At 36.0% G+C, this 22,347-nt stretch overlaps 1 protein-coding gene across 2 annotated transcripts in view; it reads left to right on the top strand.

The window, feature by feature from the left end:
• LOC121732830 (WASH complex subunit 1) overlaps positions 1-21,663 on the top strand; it is a 38,741-nt gene extending 17,078 nt beyond the window's left edge. For both annotated transcript variants that reach the window (XM_042122827.1, XM_042122826.1), the window contains exons 5-6: positions 10,366-10,504; positions 19,198-21,663. In XM_042122827.1, the coding sequence (XP_041978761.1) occupies positions 10,366-10,504; positions 19,198-19,383 (325 nt within the window). In that variant the 3' untranslated portion in view covers positions 19,384-21,663. The remainder of the gene's footprint in view (positions 1-10,365; positions 10,505-19,197) is intronic.
• Positions 21,664-22,347: the final 684 nt, after the last annotated feature.

Genomic DNA, 22,347 nt, shown 5'->3' on the forward strand with positions numbered 1-22,347 from the left:
ATACGGGAAAATAAATACGGCCTTATCGGCGAAGTGCAAATTAATATGAAAGTTACTCGGAAATCTCATGTTCATACACCTACATTGTGCCATTTTGGGGATTTTTGACAAATTTATAATAGAATTTCTATGAAAGGAGCACATAATTAGCTGTTTGATTCAAAAAAGCAGAATTCTAATCTGTAACCAGCCTTTTTGTTATTTTTGAATCAATGAAATATTACCATAAAGATTTTAGTATCTTCTTAATTGAATTTATGTACCAGCACAAATAGCCTTTTCTGCAAGTTTCGGGTCAAATGACAACACAAAATCGATTTGGCCGTTCATCGGAATTAAACTGCATGTTTTTTCAACACGTCCAAAATTTTCTTATAAATCTAAAATTCCAAAGTTTCACAAAGGCCTATAAAATGTATGTAACTTTGTTAAAGCTATCTCTTATCGCGATATTCTTTAAACTGTTTACGGCGTATTAATTATTTATAATGTAGATAATCTTAATTACACTCGGAAAGTTGAAATATATGTTAATATTTGACTTAATTAATTTTACGTAGAATCCGAAACTGTATAATGTACCTTCTTAGAACCCGCTACGGTTGTGTTAAGTAACAATGTTTTATTTATAAATAACGCAAGCCGACGAAATAAATTGTACGACGAACTCGGGAATAATTAAAGATCACTTCCTTCCAACGTGGAAATGTTTTCTGTAGCTGCTGAAATATTCAGTTGTCTATTGGTATGACACCTTAGCTTCATGAGCAATGATATATTAGTATGAACGTACCAGATCTGTATAAGTAGAATATCATTGTTCATGAGTTAAAACTTTAATACACAGATTATTGGATAGTCGATGAAGCTACGTTTAAACTTAATTAGGAAGTAAACAAAATAACAAATGAGATATAGGTACCTAGATGAGTTTGGTAAAGCATCGCAAAATACACGGAAGTTTAATAGGCACCTAATTCTAGGGAAACTCTATGGAAGCAGATGCTACGTTAATTTCAGCGTGTACGTTTTGCAAATTGCCATACATTTTGGATTATTTAATTAAAGTTTCAATGAAAACTGTTAAATGCCTGTCAGATTAAATAGTTTCTAAAAATTGCAATTAATATGTGGGACCGGATTGTTGTGTAAAAGACTGTTGTAAAATCAATATTGTTTCTAAGAAGACTAATAACTGGTTTTATACGTTACATCGAAAGGAGATTGCTTTAGCGATAATTTTATTGGACGTAATAGCTTCGAATAGGGTTGTCAAAAACGAAGAATTTTAAGGTACCGCTTGGCACACGACTGCACGTTGCAGTAGCAGCAGACGAAGTATCGCAGCGACACTATAAGTAGGCAGTGGCCAGTTGTTAGCGGCATGAAGTTCTCATAGAAATTAGAAACTAGATGTATCGTGGTGACTACTAACAGGTCGTTTGCTGAAGCTTGCTACCAACTAGACTTGCTAAAGGTAGTTGGACGCGGACGACATTAATGATGAAACTGTAGCAAGCGACGTGTCGCAGGCCGCAGCGAGACTACCGCTTTCTAAGAAATTTCCTCTGTAGTGTAGTAAACTTGAATTGACACTTTGAAAAAAGTTTGCCATGATACTTTTACCTAAAAATGCCAAAAAGGCTTAGAACCTTTGCACTAGGCAACTTTGATATAAAACGCTCCATCCATTGATTAGTTTAATATTTTAAGATTTTTAAATGAGTCCATACAACGATGTCAATACAATGGTATGCGTTATCAAAAGCTTGTTTGTGTGCTCTACCTGGTCGTTGTCAACCCTAGCCCCGACAACTGAAGACGACTGCTCCTACAGCTCCGAACCGAGCAAGTTTCTGAATAGTTTACCCATTTCATTAAAACTGCTTACATTGCGGAGTTTAGTTAGGTTCTTGTGTAACTGAAGTTGCTTTTATTAAAACGTTTCTTAGTAAAATGTATAAAGTTGAAACTTCTAATCTCTCCTAATTATGCAAAGTTTTAAAAATTTTCGTTAAATTTTAACATCGTCTGTTTAGCTAATGTATTCAAATCTCTAGAATCTAGATTTTATCCTCTCGCTCTTATAACGATGTTTCATGTTATGTTAGAGGGCTGCGTGGCTTAAGTCACTGGGTTGAAAGCGGAATAAATTAGCGATCTTTGTCGAAATTCGAAAACGATTTCTTTTCTAGAAACCAATACAAGTTCATTAGGGATAGAATGCAAATAAGTGGCTCAATATAGGTTTTATAACACCTCTATAATTCCTCAACTGCTATACTTTGTGGTGGCTTATTTAGTCAAATCCTGGAATTTACTGCAGTATTTTCATAATACCGAGTCCACTGTTAATTATTATATCATCAGCAAAACATCAGCATTAACGCTAATGCGCCACTAATTATAATTTACTGTTTACATAATACAGCTACTATTAATTCAACTAACGAGGAAAATGTTTGTGACGGAGCTCTGTTTATATCAAACTGTTTAGATAACAACTAAGTACGTGTGTGTGTTTATTCCTCGCCGTTGAGGCCTTAGTAGAGTAGCGTTTGAGAATCAGGTTACCTTAACAGCTATAAATATATTTTGTTGATTTCCAGAGTAAATAAGCAATCAAGAAATGTATTGATTTTGACAAAACTAATTACGCTTGCCTTGCCTAATACGTAAAATTCCCAAGCAGTTTTGTTTTTCACTTCGCTGACGAAACTAGATATTAAATTAGTATTAGGACTTGCTACGCCTTAACCAAAACTAGCTGTTTGACCGAGCTTTGCTCGGTATTCGATAAAACACGAATAAAATGACATTTTCTAAAAATGATTCCTAGCTAGATCGATTTATCGCCCCCGAAACCCCCTATATACTAAATTTCATGAAAATCGTTGGAGCCGATTCCGAGATTCCAATTATATATATATAAGAATTGTTGCTCGTTTAAAGATATAAGATTAAAAGAGAAACAATGATATCCAAAAAAATAAGACGCATAGGAAAGGATTTTTCGGTTAGCATAACAAAGAAAGTGTAGGATTCAGTCGATAAATTTTAATTAACAGTCAAGTAGGAAATTGGTCAGTTACCCGAAGTTATATTGTACCCCACTTGGCCGCGTAATGTTGCCATCCGGCCACTAGTTTGATGGATGGCTTACTAAGTCATCATCAGCCCTCCCTCTCTCGAGAGTGCTTGTGCTCTTTCAGGCAAGGACACTGTGATTGGACTTCACGAATCTTATAGATTCATGAAGTCACTTGCCAGTGATGGACATAAGTTTCCTTGGGGGCTTCTATAAATTATTTTTGAGGAATATTGGTTTACGCAGATATCTAAGACTGAACCTACATTTTTCTCTTGTGCGACCTATCCATAGAGATATTAAACCAACCTATCTGTCTATTAGGCTACGGGGAACGAAAGCTCATCTTATTGGAACTCATTATAAATATAATCAACGAGGAAGGAAATACTCGTATCTCACTTCCCGCATTTTTCTCACGAAGTTCTATTTTTGTTTCGGACGGCAGTGCACCGCCGTTCTCAGAAAATCGCTAGAGAGTTGCTGGTGAAAAGTTTTCTATTTTAGATTTCACTGTCAATGTCTTTCTAGATCTTCGATCCTGATTTATCGCTTCTTGGAAATGGAATGGATCCTAATTCCTATAGCGCAAAGACCTCAAGTTTTCACACGTCGATCTGGAAAGTGTAGTAAATGTGTTATGAAATTACTAACTAGTTACTGCATTAGGAAAGCTTAATCGTTTTTGCCGTTGTCGTATGTTTGGAGTTATGAGTTATGAGCTACGGTCACTAGTTAGTATTGCGTAAGTCAGGTAATGGAAGTTCATCTAAATTCAGTACTGCGAATTCATTTGTCAACCCGGCGCCTTATCTTTGGCAAGGATTAGTACGTGAACCTGGCTCGCTGCCAGCATGATTTATATCAGACGAGAATTAGACTGAAACATTATTTATGTATACTTCACATTCACCTTCCGAGCAACTAATATGAATTCAGAACGATTCCTTGGTAATTATTTTTTGTTCGAGCTGTTTTATTTATCCTACAAAGTCAAAGGAATCATAATGACTCACATGAAAGGTAGCATAAATAATTGCATTTATATCATTTTTAATATGCGCATACGCAAGACGTAAATTTCTCATGCTTGACGGAGAAAAATACTCATCAAAAATACCCTCTTTACTTTGAGTTTTAAAACTTATCATAATGTTACAATAGGTACATACATTGTATTGATTGATTGATAGCGCAAAAGAGAAGCATCAAATTATAGGTTCGATTAGGACTTACTACAGGAAGTCTATACTTTATCTACAATGTTACATAGTATGTTCTATGAATTATAATCGTCGTACGTGACAACGAACAATTGAGAAATTTAATCGTTGTATTAGATCTATTAAGTATTAGTAATTACATCGTGTCTATTGTATAGGAAAAGTGCTACGCTAAACAGATAATGTTGTGGCGTAGCTTTGAATAAAAATGACGATGACTTGACTCTATGATATAACGTAAAAATATGCATCGTGTTAATTCGCGGACCAATGATCAGCAGTAGACGATAACAGGATGATGATGATGAGATTAATGATGGTGATGATGATGATAATGATGATAAGCCTTAAAAGTAAATCATGTCATCGTAACGAACGTTCCGACAGGAATGGTAAATGCGGCGAACGTGAACATAGTAAATTCACAAGATCGGAATCTAGAAAGGTAGTATTCGCAGAAGGCATCCGATTCTAGTATTCTGTAAGCTCTACTCGCTGACTAATAAATTCATCCGTTTCACATAAATAGTACGAGTTGTCGCGAGCTAAGCCCTTAACTCGACTAACGGAGCTTATTTATTCATGTGGAAAGTAGAGATTAAATGCGACTTGCGAGATTGTGGTTGGCTCAGTTCTTATGAAAATCAGATCTCAAATGTGATTGAGTGACAGTAGTTAGAGATTCCCGGCGAATCCCTAACTACTAGTGACGCGTACTATCTTTTGAAAGATAGGGCTCCAATAGGATATATTGTAGAGGCAGCACCAGCATAGTCGGTAAATAGTTTTGTTCGACGTTTGATAACGTTTCTGTAATTTTTTTATTATGACGTATGCTGTATGCAACATGTCGGATTTTGATCGGATTATTTACTTTATATATTATGTGCTCGTAGCGCCCTCTGCTCAAAATTGTTATTAATTATTAAAGTACACATATACTTAACACTAGAAAGACCGGAGCGGTCAAATGACCGCATTTTCGTTTTTAATTTGCGATATTTTTGTTACCGTTGCATGAAATTCGATTTCCTCTTGTGACATTTAATAATTTTCGGTTGTTTAAATTGTGATAACGTGTTGAAATGATTGGTCAATAATTATAAGTTTTAAATAACAACCTACCTAGAAAGACCGCAGCGGTCAATTGACCGCTTGAATAAAATTTCTAAAGAAAGTGGGTTTTTCTTGCAAGTTTTATTTTTTCTTTAAAATTTATTATTATTATTATGTTTTGTTTGTGTATTGTACTTGAAATTTGATTTAAAATTTATAAAAAAACTCGACTAAAGTAGACTTGTCAATGGCTCATAGGACAAAAGTGGGAAAAATACTTTTATTTACATAAAAATGGTCTAAAATTTCTCATTTTTGTATGTAAAAATAATGGTAATATATTTACAAATATAGAATGTGCACAAATAAAACCTTTTGCCTTGCCTGTTTTGATATTGTAACGTATTTCAAGTTTTTTGCACAATGAAACCCTGTTTTTTGAAAATCATCAACGTTACTACAAAAATCTGTGTCAATTTTCATAGTATTGTTGCCTGAGTTAACCTAACACGACCACGGTTTATTAGTTGTTCGAATTTCAATAAAATGCTGAGTTAATTACGAGCAAAAAAAGGCAAAAAAAATCACGTTTGTTCTATGGGAGCCCCCCTTAAATATTAATATTGTTTTGTTTTTAGTATTTGTTGTTAAAGCGGCAACAGATATACACAATCTGTGAAAATTTCAGAAGTCTAGCTATAGGTAGCGGTTCTTGAGATACAGCCTGGCGACAGACAGACTGACGGACAGACAACGAAGTCTTAGTAATAGGGTCCCGTTTTTAACCTTTGAGTACGGAACCCTAGAAACTGATGTTTCACATATTATCAACGATTCAATGCTGGTAATTTTGGCTTTGTAAACTGGATTTCTCAATTTTCTCACCTCGTTCAATAGCGTGGTGCAGTGCTTAGGCGATATCGATCGACCTGCAAAGGTCAGGTTTATTTGTGTTTGCTATTAAACCAGTATTAAACAGTCGCCAGTTGTCACCTACTACGTTTTAACCTAGTTTTGTGTGCTGTTATTTAATAATTCAGTATGTGAATTCTCAAGAGTGACAAGAGCTTTCCAAAGAGTACAAATTTTTTCTTTTCCTCGAATCTACGATCGAATTGGAGATCGAGTAAAATGAGGCAATTGATAGGGAATCCTTCCAAGTTCCAACATACCTAGCACTTCGGCAACAAAAAAAATATTCTTTGTTTTTGAATAAATTAAAATCATAATATTTTTCAGAATTGTCACTTTCTGTCCTACCACCGCTCCAGGAACTAGCGCCGGTTCCTAAACTTTGTAGTTTTATTTCTAAAAATCTGTATGTCTATTTCTCGCATTTCTTCTATAATCTATGGATATGCCAATCCTGATGTAGTTGTTAAATTTTCGAAGGCTCCACTCACAATAATAAGGTTCGCGTGACTCATTAGCTAATCATCTTGGTCGCGCGATCTGCATACGGTGCCCCCTGCCCACTCGTCACGAGCGTCCTTCACTTTGTATGTTGAATTATTGATTGCCACATACGGACGGGCTGGTACCTGTGTTTTGCGAATATGATTCTCGGAACATCGCATTAGGAAGGCTATTTATCAGCTGCGGTGTCGCGTGCTTCGATAAACTGGTATTTAATCGCTTTAGATAGTGCTGCGAGTCTGGCGCTTAATTGCATTTCTCGAAACTCCTGGATTCGTCTTGTGAACTTCAACCACCTTTTATGGACGACGTTCCAACGTTTCAACTTCTTAAAGCACAATTGTGCTTTAAAATTTTTAAATTTAAAAAGTTTTAACATCAAAATCATGACTTATCAACTTTTTAAAATGTACTGCAACCAGGGCTCGGAACCGGTTTGAAAATACCGGTTTATTTCGGTTAAAAACCGGTAAATATATCGTTCTTTTATTTACCGGTTAAACAAGCGAACGGTTTTTACGCAACCCAAATGGTAAAGGTTACCGGTTACTAACACACAAAAGATTTTGAAAACCCAAATTAACCGGTTAATTCTTCGATCGCGCTTCTTGGAAATCTATTTTTATCACTTATCGCGGCCCGCTTGGGCCGCTTGGGAGTTGATAAGATAATTTCGCAATTATTTTCACCCATCTTTTTTTAATTTTAGAATGTCTTATTTTTTTTATTTTAATTTAAAAAGAAATGTTAGATTTGACATACAGAGATCTAAGGGCCGGGACACAAAAACACGATATGACGTCGTATCGTGTTTTTGTGTCCCGGCCCTGAGGGCCAACGCTAAAACACGGGCGGATACGGGCGTCGCACGCGTCGAAAGACCGCCGCGGGCCACGAATCCGCGAGCGGGCACCCGTCGCGTGCGCCCACCTCATTTAGCGCTGCTAGTATAATTTTTATCTCGAGTGTGTACAGTTGTGTCGAGTAGATTACCATTGGATTAGTTACTAATTTACTGCGAAAAGCGTACGCCCGCGCCGTGTGCCCGCCATACGCCGTAATTTAACGGCCGTAATAGGCCTCCGCGCGGCATTTTTAGGTAGCGCGCGCGGCTTCAAAACCGAGCACGTCACACTGATTATTTTTTAAGGTATTAAATTAAAAAACTTATGGTGTAATATTATATTAATTAGTATTTTTTTTTTTACTTTTATGGCGTGATCTTGTTAAATATGTTTGTATAATATACTAGATGTCCCGCGCGGCTTCGCCCGCGATAATTAGGAATTTTACAGGACGTAACGAACCGTACATTTTCCCATAAAAAATAGCCTTCACGTAAATATTGCCATAAAAATTGCTCCAGTAGTTCGTGAGATAAACCCTTTCTAATATTTCCCCTGTTTTTCCCACATTTTCCTGAGTTTCTTCGGTCGTATTAGGTTAGCGTTATAATATATAGCCTTACTAGATGTCCCGCGCGGCTTCGCCCGCGTAAATTACGAATTTTACGGAAAGCGTACATTTTCCCATAAAAAATAGCTTATGTCCCTACTCCCTTCACTTGGTCTACTTTATATTTGTGCCAAATATTGCCATAAAAATTGCTCCAGTAGTTCGTAATTTCTAATATTTCCCCCGTTTTTCACACATTTTCCTGAGTTTCTTCGGTCGTATTAGTCTTAGCGTGATGATATATTATAGCCTATAGTCTTAACTCTTACTCGATAAATGAGCTATCTAACACTGAAATAAGTTTTTATATCGGACCTGTAGTTCCTGAGATTAACGCGTTCAAGCAAACATACTCTTCAGGTTTATAATATTAGGTAGGTATAGATTTTTTTAATTATCGCTTTACAAATTCGAGACTCGATTTAAAAGACTATGAAAAGTACCTATAACAGGGTCTTTATAGGCTCATAAGTCATAACCATAGGACGATGCATGGTATAATATGGTAGCGATGATGATGATGAATGTAATTTGCATAGTAGCATATGCTTTCCGTTCTTAAAACAACGCCAAAATTCCCAAACTTGTATCTATAAAGAATCAGGAGTTCTCTCAGCACCTTCCGAACCACGGTATACCAGGTATACCTCGGTGCAAAATCTTACTTGTTCGTAGCATATGCTTAGAATTCTTCTCACGAAACCGAAGTCACCTCATGTTTCCCTATACATTTTGAGGACTTCCCTCGATTACTTATGGATCCTTCATCAGATCACCACTTTTGTGAATATAATACCAAATTGGAATGATACCCTATATACCAAAAGAAAAAATTTGAAAATCGGTTAACAAACGGCGGAGTAATCGTTGAACATAAGAAAACGAACATAACACCTCCCCCATTTTGAAAGTCGGTTAAAATTGTAGCCTATGTGTTATTCTGATGTATAAGCTATATTATTGTAAAGTTCAATTAAAATCTGTTCAGTAGTTTTTGCGTGAAAGAGTAACAAACATCCATACATCCAAACAAACTTTCGCCTTTATAATATTAGTAGGAAGTAGGATGTTTAAGGGCTCCACGAAGTGAAAAATTTTTACGAAAATTATTTAAACATTTTTTTAATGTACAATTAAGAGGACGGAAGTTCAAAAAAATTTCGTTAGTTAGCATTTGTCTAATTTGTTGAAAAATTAACTTTAAGTTAAATTTCCAACGGGAGAAAATTCTTTAAAGTGTTCGGAATGCACCATAAGTTTTTAAAATTTTTAAATAAATATTTACAATATTTCGCGGACCGCCTGTTTCCTGCCGCTGACTTGACTATAAAACAAATACACCTTTTAAATCGAGTAAAATAAAAAATAAACACTACATTTTTTAACTGATAGTTGTTAAATACCTAATAGAAAACGAATTACCTATTTAAATCTGTAAAAATCAAAAATTCATCATTTTCATCATTTCATTTTGTAAAAATCAAAATTGTCTGAAACGAGATGGTTGCCGATAACAGGCATAAATCATAATATTCATCCTATAGCACACATACATACTACATAGTAATTACAATGTCCATTACTATTACTGAATTCTGATTAATATAATTTGCACAATAACATATACTTTCCGTTCTTAAAACAACGCTGAAACCCCCAAACTTGTATCTATAAGGAATCAGTTCCGTCAGCACCTTCTCAACCATGGTATACCTTGATGCAAAATCTTACTTTTCGCTTGCGCACGGGGTGGCAACGTCGCGCGCGGCAAATTACCGGTTAATTTTCAATACCAAAACCGAAATTAAAGAAAAACCGGTATTCTGCGTTTACCGGTAAAGTGCAACCTTTAACCGAAATCGATTTCGGTTTAGGGTCAATAACCGAAACCGGTTTTGTTCTGCAACCGGTTTCCGAGCCCTGACTGCAACCTCAAAATACGGCAATGACCATCTGCTAGTGTTTATCTGTGTGCACGGTAGTGCCCCCGCCAAGACGAGCTAATCGAAGCGCAAGGACAGTACCTTTTCTGGAAACGTTTCGTCGTATTTTTGAACTCTCGTAACTTTGGTTTGGATAATGCCAGATAGTTCAAATTTTTAAGATACTTTATTTCGTCTTCAACAGGGAGGCCAAGCAGCAGAAATCGTCTCCTCCCCCCAGCACTGGAGATGCCCACGCCAGCCTCATGGCAGCTATACGTCAGGCAGGTGGCGTCGGCCGGGCTAAACTCAAACCCGCAGCGGAATCAACACCAGCTGCTAAGGTAAGAGAGAGTTCGTGAATCGTGGACCTTTGTTTCTGGGATGTGGTTTAATTTTTTCTTTAATTGATCCATTTCTTATTATTAATGCCAAAGTGTGTATGTTTGTTATTCCGAGTTTAAGTCTTTGAACAAAAATTTGAGGAAAGGACGTTGGATAATTTTCATGAGGGAAAAAACTTTCCGCGTAATTATTGACGTATTATCTGCGAGAAGTTGCGGACAAGATTATAATCCAAACCACGAATCTCGGTAATTTTATTTTGCCATGAAATATTAAAATTTATTATGCCTCGATAATAATAATAGCTATTTCACCGAGCTTTGCTAGGTATTCGATAGAACACGAATAAAATGACATTTTCTAAAAATTATCCCTAGCTAGATCGGTTTTTCATGAAAATCATTGGAGCCGATTCCGAGATTCCAATTACATATAATATACAAGAATTGCTCGTTTACATAAATTCGATAACATAAAATGTATGTAACTGCATAATCAATACACGCGCAGAGTGTAAGGTCTTATGCTTAGAAACTAATTTAATTTGTATTTTACTTTGCTTACCTGTTATACATAATATAGGAAACATTCTCATTATGTTTGTAATTAGCTTTATTATTCTAAGGCTTGATACTCGGTACGTTGGGACTGACCTTGTTGTAGTTTAATTACTTCCATAATATTATATTCGTTCTCCGTCGCATTTTGCCAGAACCAGTCGAATGCTTGTAGTTTTTACAGAGGTTTAACACAGTAATATGTATGTTAATGGGTGAACAGAATTTGCATTGAATAATCGTATGAATTCATTTGTAATTCATTTTTAAGTACATATTTTTAATAGCCATAAAAATAGACGCTCGATTTTCAGAAATGTAACATAATATTCCCGTTACTTCTCATTTGGTTTGCTGATATATTTTTTTTTTTTTGTTTTGCAGCTTTTAACTGGTAGTCGCAACAGTTATTTATTCAATAGTTAGACAGTTTTTGTTTGTTAAAATGGAATATTTCGCGTACATATTTGTTACTTCGTGTTTGTTTTGTTGTATTAATATTCATTATTATTTATACAAATAATAATGTTTTATTTGTAATAAAAGGTCGCATGAAGATGTGTTTGTATTACAAATTTGCGGTATGTGTTAGGTGTTCGCTCATGATGGGCTGTAATGGGCTGGTTAGTGTGTTCTTTGATCAAGTCAAATTATTTGGAAGGTAGGTTGGTAGAGTTCAACTAAGTATTATTGGGGAAGTCAAATTCTATTCAAGATTTGCTAGAGATGCAAGACGAAAAGTTTGCGTACGATCTTGTTGAGTTAGAATTGCGCAAATTGGACGAGCGCGAAATCTAAACATTTAATCGATGACGTAAGCGGTTCCGAAGATACGGTCATCTGTTACGAGTTACGACGTAGACGTTATCTATACGGTTGGGAGATATTTGATGGGTTACGAGGAATTTTCAACTGCCAACTCCCATTAGTTTATCTGAGTCGAGACATCGTTAGTTGCAATCTCGTGTCTAGACGCTAGACGTTAGACAGGTTGCAGTGGGCAGTAAACGTTCCGTGAGTGAAATGCGACTGGTGCAATCTCAATGTCGTGAACACCCTACCGCCTACGCCATGTCTAGTTATAAAATAGGCGCTTGGAACTAGAGAGATTAATTAAAAATTTAAATTAGCGATAAAAATATTTACACATCGAATTAATGGAACATTGGAATTGGTCGACAATGTCAACATTGAAATTTGGTTGGAAAAGTAACACGACAGACAACGACCTTGAGTATGCTGCGTAAATATTTTTTTAAGGGGGACTACAAGTCTGCTTTGTCTAAATCAAGTCTAGTTGACGGCGTGGCGTCAAATGATATTAAGCGGCATGTTTTCCTCGCGCGATTAACGCGTATCGTGAATAGAGTACGGATGTTTTAGTACCACACGTCACTCCGCCTCGGCCCGTGTTCCTCGAACTTCCACATGAATGGTATTCTGTGAATCGAATTATAGCTATTATAATTGCTTTTGTTTTTATAGATTCTCTTGGTTCTCTAGCGTCTCTAAGCCGGCTCGTCTAATCGTAAAGACTTAATCTTCCACTTCTGGTAAATCATAAACTGATTTATGTAGCATGTGGAAACCATTACACGCGACGCTTCAAAGTCGAGATTCGATTCGAACGTATAATTTACAGACTAAAAAAAAAAACAAAAAAAACGGTCGTACGTAATTGCGATAAGACGCAGACGATTCACGGAATCCGATAATAGTACGCTAGGCCACTCAGGTTCGAGGAATCGCTAGACTAATGAATATGATAACCATGATAATGGTATCAGCGCTTCCCATTGTTCCCGCAGCGGCGGCTCCGGTTCCTGTACGACATGTCAAATGTCTACTTCTTCTCCTTTAAAAATAGCCTCCTTTTGGAATGGACAGTTTTGAAATGTCTACGGAGTTTACTCTTGTCATCAGCTCCACAGTCCACTCCATGGTAACCATCTTTCACTTCTCCAGTAGCGTTTGCATCACTTGTAGAGCCATGGCGAAACCGTTATAAAGTTAAGCTCTCGGAATATGAATATTATTCATTTATTTTTCACCACCCTATTTCATATTTTGCAATAAGTAAAATAAAATCTACCCCAAATAATTAAATACAATATTACGTTTGAAATATTACATTTTGCATGTACAGATTAATTCCGGATTACTAACATAAAATTTTATCTCGAAATATTGATTCATCAGTTTAATTCTTTGGTTATCATTTTTATGTCCGTTATATTTTTGTTTTATTACATCGACTGTAAACATTTTGGGTAGGTAGTCAAAAAACCCAGGAGGTAAATGATTTCCTTTTTATTTCGACCATGCGCTAAATTTACAACAACAATGGCTCGAGATAAAGAAGTGTAACTTCTTTATACTTCTTTAACTCGATCTTATTCATCCAACATGATGATCACAGGATAAAATATAGTGTACTTAATGTGAATTGGCTCTGTTTCATTTATGATAAGTATTATCTATGACGTAATACTATATAGTACCGGTTGTATCGTATGTACACAATACACTAATATCGTCAGCAAGTTGCATACATATCGTCTCATTTGAATGTTGTTATGGACAAGTGGATACTTTTGATTGTCAATTAAATTATTGGAGAATCCTTAATTTTCGGATTTAATTTTAGATGTACGCAAGAGAGTAACATAATATATTCAGGGTGTGTAACTGTTTAAAAAATTTGTTCTAGGCGTTAGGGCCCTAAACCAGGGGCTTCCCAAACTTATTTTGTCTGTCTACACTTTGAGAAAAAAGTATATTTTAGCACCCCGATTGTTTCAATTTAAAATTAAAAATGTATACAGATGAAATAAATCACCTCCCAAGCCTCTACACAACGCCTCCATTTTTTTCTGGGTCCCACAGCGCCCCCCTTTAGACCTACAGCGCCCACAAGGGGGCGTGATCGTCCACTTGGGAAAGACTGCCCTAAAGGATCATCACTTAGTTTTGTTACATTCTGTACACATGAAGTTTCCGGTAAAAATATTTCAACGCCTCTCAGTGCGGTTATCATTTGAAATGTGGTGGAATAATGGCAGGCATTGTCTATCAGATGGGCCGGCGCTGGCGGCGCTGAGATAGAAACTACAATGGCATGGCACGTGGATGCGAGACCGGTTCCTCGTGCGCCTGCGCCGCTTCCTAGAACCGTTTATCACTTTTTCCCCAAACAACCCTAAATTGCGTTGTATTCAAATTGTTGGAGTAATCACCCAGTAGCGGTCCTGGCATTGGTCTTTCTTTGGGCATTTGGTCAATATTGAAACGATCATTGTAAAAGATTGGTCTTTCTTTGGGCATTTGGTCAATATTGAAACGATCATTGTAAAAGATTTTTAATAATAGAGTCAATTAAAGGTGTCAAATGATTGACCAGTCACTATTGAAGATATTGATTTATCAATAATGACTGCAGTCTGGACCATAAATAGTAATAATTTTAATCATAATTAGGTCATTGGAGCTACAAATGCAACTCTGTAGTCGGTTTTTCATAGAAATGAAAATAATGAAGTAGCCAGAAATAGAACAATTGACTTTGATTAACGTGGCTTCGAAGAGGAAAATAAAAACTTATCGGAAATAATTTCAAAATTCCTACGAAATGCATTCTGATAAAATTGACAATAACAAGAATTTTTAGAAACTTCATTGACACCTCGACTATTTATGAAATGGCTAAAGTGGTGTTTATGACTAATGAATGTGGTTACGTCATTGTGACGCTGCAATTGCATTTTAATTAATGACTCCTTGTCCAATTACTGAATGCGGCGAGATTCTTGAGAGTGGAAACGCAGTAAACTTTGACACAGTTTCAGAATTCGTAGAGGTTTTAAACGACCTATAAATGTTTGATTCATGCTGATGTTTTTTAATAATTGAAAAAAAAAAACTCGCATTGTTGTGCCCACATACGCGATAATGAGCGTTGAGCAAGCATGTAATACCGGTATTGGTAGCATTACAAACCTGTGGTTTTTCTTATCTTAAAAAATGCTAATTTTTGATTTTTCCTATCTCAAAAATACTCAACGCTCCTAACGTAGTTTTCGACGTCTCTATCTCAAAAATGAGATTCAAACTTTTCTGTCTCAACTAAAAATGCTCTAAGGGGCTTTGATTTTCATTTTTCGTTTTCATAATTTAATCGATCAGTTCGCGGTTCAAGAGAATGGAAGTTCTGCTAAACGCGTCGTTTCTCCCGACGCGGCTTTGTCGTGCTTCCCTGGAATACACTCGGACACATGTGCGCTCATTGTTTTTGCCTGACGTTCGTTGGAAAGGATGAAAACGATGCAAATACTGGTACGCACACCTTTACTATGGAATGTCGTTTACGAGACCTTTTGGGATAAATATGAAATAATTTGAACACGACAAATGAAATGAGGTAAACAATAGCAATGATACAATGCAGTAAGTGATTCAATGTAGAGTAGCTTTTATATTATTCATGTTTTTTTAACAAATCATGTACGTAATTTGTTAATGCATCAGGTAACATTTTCAAATAAGCTAAAAGTAAATCATGGAATAATTCAAATAATTGTAGCATGCAATAAACATTGAAATTTAGCAGCTTGGATGTGACTATGTAATATCATAAAGAAAATATTATACATAAGAATAATGCAGACATTCTCTGATGATGATCTCCATTCAAATTCCATATCGGAATCCAAACTCCACAGTCCAGTCACTCCAGCCCACAATTAATATGAATGCCAAACACGCCACATACATATTTGATACACTTTTTATTGATGCGATTTTTAATATCATGAATCTTATCGTAAAGATATTCCGGTAGATGTTGCAAATTGGTTCTGGGAATTCTGTACTTACTTCCAAAGAAGAATATGATTTGTGGTTATTATTTAAATTAAATAAAACCCATCATAACATAAATATAGGAATAGCGGATAGCTATCCGACATAAATCTCAAGCCATATTCTGGTAATTGGCAAGGACCGCATTTAGTTGATGTAGATGTGCTTTGTTGTTTGGTTTGGTGTTTATATAAGCTGTCTCGAGAGGTAATATACTTGAGAACCAAATACAAGGAAACGTGAATTATATGATTCAGTATAAATAGTATGAAATTTACAACAATTTAAGCGTCATTACCTGTAGCTTATTTCTGCATTTACATAAAAAATATAGCTTAGATATTATGTTGCCAAATCGGGATTCGGGGTAGGTACTGGACCAAAGGGTAGAGGCTAGACTCTAGAGTCTAGAGCTTTTGAACAAAAGGGTGGAGTCTGATCGAGTACAAACGAAAATACTATGTCTTTATTAAAAAAACTAGTTGACGCCCGCAATTCCGTTGCGCTAATATTCGTTTGTCGCGCGGGAACCGTACATTCTTCCAGGATCAACTTACCTTTCACCAAAATCGGTTCACCGGTTTGGGCGTAGAGAGGTAACAGACAGACAGGCAAACTTTCGGATAATAAATCCAAAAGTGTATTCTGTACACTGTTACACACACAGACATAGATCATAACCTATGTCTGTGATTCCGTATTAGTTTTAGTAATATGGATATTCAAGTAAGATGGATGATTTTAAAAATTCGATTGCATTTGTACTCATAAGTACTTATGTGAATTGTGATATTTGGTAGTAAAATATTTTTATTGTCTTTATACAACACTCCTGGGTGTTCCCTTTACTTTGTAGCTCGTTTCCTCGTTTCATCGTGAGAGTTTTACCTCTAAAATGACCTCTATGTCGACGAAATAAGGATCATTGTCCGAGGGTAAAAGAGCTTTGAACGAACTACAAAACAGTTACACAATAGCCGGCAGTATTGTATGACGAGCGAATCGGCAGCCACGAAATATATGTACCGTAACTAATGGGCTACGAATTACGATTCAGAACTATTATAGTTCTTTGTCAGTAGACAAAAGTAAATGAGGTTCGAGCATTTTTTTTTTGATATTGGAACGTGATTTTGTATGGCGTCATGCATTTTCCAGAGCATGTGCAATATTGTCGTGTTGTCTGAACGAAGCTTCCGTCTTGGTTTTAGGCAACCTTCGGTTATATGCACCATCAGCTTGATGTCCTGACAAACAAATCTGCAATAGTCTCTCAAAGAGAAGGCTCGGCCGGCCGGCCGGCCGGCTTCGGCTTCAGCCGAATGTTATGGTGATAAATGGTAAATAGACTTCAGAACTAAACTAGAAATAGACAGATCCTGAAAAGTGATAACATTTGACTTTCCTGTCAAATTGAGGTTGTGGTGATAAATGATAAATAGACTTTAGAACTAGACTAGAAATTTTCAGATCCTGATAACATTTGCCTCTCCTAGATTGAGGTTGTGGTGATAAATGATAAATAGACTTCAGAACTAGACTAGAAATACTCAGACCTTAGAATAATTTTAGAATTATTCTAAGGTCTGAACTCTTAGGAGTCAGACCATGATAATATTTGCCTTCCTAAAATACATACTCTAAGGGCTCATTACAATAGTATTTAAGGTATTAATATCTTAATCTGTAAAAAAATCGATCTCATGCGCAAACGCCGAGTCAATTCATGGAATGATCATGACCATCTTAAGAATTCGCATTTTGCACTACCTTGAATGCCTCCTCGTTATTTTTTGTTCGGCGTTCGACGAAATGCCATTACAGTTTAAAAAGGAGGAGCGGGTTTCGGTCCCAAATGTTTATTACTTGAATTATTCAATTGACCGACCGAAGGCTGGTGTGGAAGCGAGACGACCTTATACCTTTACCCGTTAGTGCGAGCAAGTCGGCAATAAAAACAAAACACGATACAGGGTCACGATGACGGAATTTATTGGAAAATTTGTTCATCTCAAAAATAATGATACACTTGTTAGATATTAGTTTGTATTGTAACTGTAGCAGGAGTTATAGAGTCGTATCTATTAATTATCATGTTACATATTTAGATGATCTTTGCCCTTAACAACGTTTGAAATATTATTGTCATCATTTCTAAACACTATCATCTCATTCATATCTGTTGTAATTCATCATTGAAATAACAATAAATTGTTAGATACCGCCAGTGTACGATACCGATACGCTCCGTTCGTGGAATGTAATTGTTATTTTTAATTATTCGTGCAACCGAGTGTTATCATTATTTATCTGCCACTGACCTTCCTTCGAGTTTAATGATAGATACGTCGTCGCACGCACCCGTGCCAAACACTTCCCAGAAGTTAATGAAATACATAATATTTGTGTAACCCCGCCACAAATAGCGCCAACCTCGAACTCTACTATCAGGGGTCTCAGTTTCGGTTGAACAACAAAAGTTGTTGAAATGACATTAATAATAAAATATTGGAAAAGTTATTGAATATAAAAATTGTTCTTATGTCCTTGTTTTCGGAAAAGCCAAAGTCGTTGAAATAATATATTTGGGAGAAATTGTTTATGATAATAATTATTGTAAATATAACATTATTTTTTGTTTTCGTGTTAATGAGAGATATCAGTGCCGCGTACTTTTTTGGAGAAACCAGCAGTCACACACTTTCACATTTAAAATATTAGTAAGTTTCAGCTCTATTATATCAAATGTTATAGCAGTTCCTCTGTACCCAATGTGACCATCACGTTTGTCAACTGGGTAAAGCAGTCACTGAGGTCCCATCTCTACATATAATAAATTATCTTCTTTTAGACCCAATATTTATGACCACAGTGTAGCAGTGAGCGGGTAATTGTCGGCGTATTCTTGTATACAATTTGGCTTTTCGAATTTTTAATCACCCTAGTTTCCACTTTATCGTTTCTACTAGAACCCAATATGAGCAACACGTTTATCACCACGGTAAAGCAGTCACCGGAGACTTGGCGTACCTCCGCGCACGACTAACCCTGTAAACAATATGGCTTATTGCATTTCAACCACCCGAGTTTCCGCTCTATCGTTTATACTAGAACCCAATATTATGACCAACACGTTTGTTACCAGGGTAAAGCGGTTACCGGAGACGTGAAGTATCTCCGCGCACCGACACAATACGGCCTATTGCATTTTCAACCTCCAGAGTTCCCACTCTATCGTTTCTACTAGCACCCAATATGACCATCACGTTTGTCACCAGGGTAAAGCAGTCAGCGGTGACCTAATGGCGGACCTCCACGCGCGGCTGTCAATGCGCAGGCGCGGGATATCGGGCGCCGAGCGGGCTGCTGACCGGCCCACTGGCTCCCTCCTACACACCCTGGCCGCCGTCATCCCCGAGCCGGAGTCCTCCCCGCAGACCTCCAGCGAGGACGACTGGGAATGAGAGCTGTGGACGCGGTTTATTTCCAAGTCTTAATAGGGGGTTATCCATAAAGTAGTTATGTTACATCTGAAGGTGGGGTGAGAACTGAGGACATTTTAAATTTAATAAATTGTGACGTCACACAGGTTCTCTCATAATTAATGTGACCATCAGTGTGACGTATTTTATGGATGGTCCCTAGTTGTAATTAGGTTTATAAATTTTCATCTGTATATGCATTCACTTTTGAGAAGAGATGACTGTATACGAACAAGAATTGTAGAATAATTGCTACAATATTATGCAAGAAAAGGGTTGACAATCTGGATATGGAGATCTAAAGGGAAGGGAAATAAAAGAGGGTAGGAAATTGCTCTACAGCATCTGGATTCTCTAGTTCTCTACTACAAACGGAATGTCTCTTCAAAATGTCAACGTGTATACTTTTCACGGAGGAGTACTGACAATTTTAAAGCTTCTACTTTAATATCATAATTTCAGGAAAGCGATTTGATTTCGCATTACCCAAGCTTTGATTTTTATAATATGAAAGATCAGAAAAACCAACAACCAAGGAGCTTTTAAACTAATTGTTAATTAATAATTATACAATTGAAAATAATTATTAATTATCATCCAATTATTTACGCCGATGTTCAAAAAGGTTGCCATGAGTAAAAATGGCGGTTTTTAGTGTTTTCTATCAACAAAGGTTCCGGGAGGTTATTACGATAATCGCGTTTCTCACTAGCGAGTTGCTTTCGTTTCTCGGAAGGCGGCGCGCAAACACGTCGCGTCGCCCGCGAACTATCAACTGGTTCGGCCGATTAGCATTTCCAGAATTGAACAAAAAAAAACCTCCTTAATCTGTCCACAGATAACCTTCTTGCTGATGTTTTTTTTAGATGTCGCATAAGATCGATGGTGTGATGATTGAAGGGTTTGTTAATTGTTAAAATTATTAATTTAATCATTAAATCAAGTTTAAAAATAAATATTAAATATTTTTGAAAAGTAAGTATATAGTTATTTTATGGAAAATTTTATGGCTCTAAAAAGAACAAACAAATATTCGTATTGCTCTACATCTAAAATTCTGAACAATCAAATGCGACACAAAGTCTATAAAAATTGAAAAATTTAAAAAACTTATTGCTTATTGTAATTTGTAATGAAACCTTTGCTGGTAGGAATGATAATTTCGACTTTCGAGATTCGTTTTTTTTTAATTAAAGCGTCTCTTTTCTTGTCGGAATGACAAAGACTTGGCTTGGTCGGTTTCTAAGGTCAGTTCACATTGAAACGGGACGCAGCGATGTGACGCATTTTCAATGAGCCATAGAAATATGATCTTTATTAACTGCACTTTGAATTGACACATAAATCATAACCCGCTTGCGGTGTCAGGCTGCCTGTTCAATGGATCAAATAAACAAATTCGAATGGCCTAAATAAAAATGCATCGCAACGCCTCGTGACGTCGTGTGAACCGTAACTCGATGTAAAGTCGCTTAGAGTTTTCTAATTTACGTCAATTTGTGAAGGAGACACGTAGTAGGGGCGTCCGTGATACGCATTAAAGACATTTTACTAATCTGTGGCGAGCCGTTCTGTCGTTTTGTCCCATTTGTATGCCGATTGCTGGCAGCGGGTCTGATGTGTGGGACAGTTAGTTCTCGCTACGTAGCTGTTTCGTACGTGGATTAACTATTATCCGATTACTATCCTCGGCATAAAGATGGAAGATTTGGTACAGAGAGAAGAGATAGATATATCTATCGCGTGCAAGAGAGAAAGAGATAGATTTGGCTGCACTGCTTTTATTTTTTTATTTTAACTCCGTTGACAGAGAAATCTCTTTTCCTGTATATTGCGATTTTAATAATCTTGCAATATATTTGTTAAATTCAAATGATGGGATGGGACGTTTCATGAAAACAAAATAACTGTACCATTTTTGTCGACATTGTAATTTATATTAAATCGAAATGTTTGCAAAAAGCTTAAGTGATTTTTAAAATCGGATTCGAAAAATGTACAGTTGCTCAATAAAAAATTGTCGAAAATATTAATCATAAATCAGATAAACATTTTATTTTAAAACAAGTTGTAAATCATGTATTTTAATATTATGTACATGTAAATGGACTTAAAAAAGATGAACATATTTTGACTTTCTAAAAGTAGACTTCGGATTTTATGTCGAAGCTTAAAAACAATATAATGTTAAACAAAAACCTACGGATAGTTAAAACTAAGAAAGAGTAACTGTGTCAAAAAATTTGTTCCGATTCTACAAAATGTGATCCGAATACATGCAAGAATTTTGTGTAAATTTTATAAAAGTGACAATCATAGGCAACTGCTTTATTTTGTCAATTTGAATGTAGTGTTTCGGAGCTATTGCCATATTATTTTAGTGTGCGAATAGAACCTTGAGAACCAAATTTAAAACGATTGAAGTACGGTTTCCTTATTTTATATTATTCGTAGACAAAAACGTTCTGATTCTGACGTATCGATTTCAGAAATAAATAATTATGAACTCCAACCTCAATTCACCAACACTGAAGCCATTTCTTGCCCATTGTTAAAAGGCAAATTAATTTAGTGTGGCAAGATGCTAATAATATCAGTTGGTTATTTTTATAAATTTAATAATGTAAGTATTACGATCAGGGTTGCCACTACATGATTTTTACTATTTTACAAAAAGTGCTGATACTGCATGCCTGTAAGTAAAGAATACTGTAAATAATGACTTTTAAAATCAATTAAATTGAACTTAGCAAAAAGTTTGATTTTATTCCCTCTTATACATATTATATTTACGCGGTGTATTCAAGGTCTTGCTGTTTTTGTGATTCACCCGATTCCAATATTCCAGACAAACACAATCAGACCTTGTATGTACTTATTCGTTGTGTAAATATTTTATGGGCTTTAGTTTTTACACTTAAGTAAGTACTTATCAATTTTGTATTA

This window comes from Aricia agestis, chromosome 12 (genome assembly GCF_905147365.1).
Source record: "Aricia agestis chromosome 12, ilAriAges1.1, whole genome shotgun sequence".
NCBI lineage: Eukaryota > Metazoa > Arthropoda > Insecta > Lepidoptera > Lycaenidae > Aricia > Aricia agestis.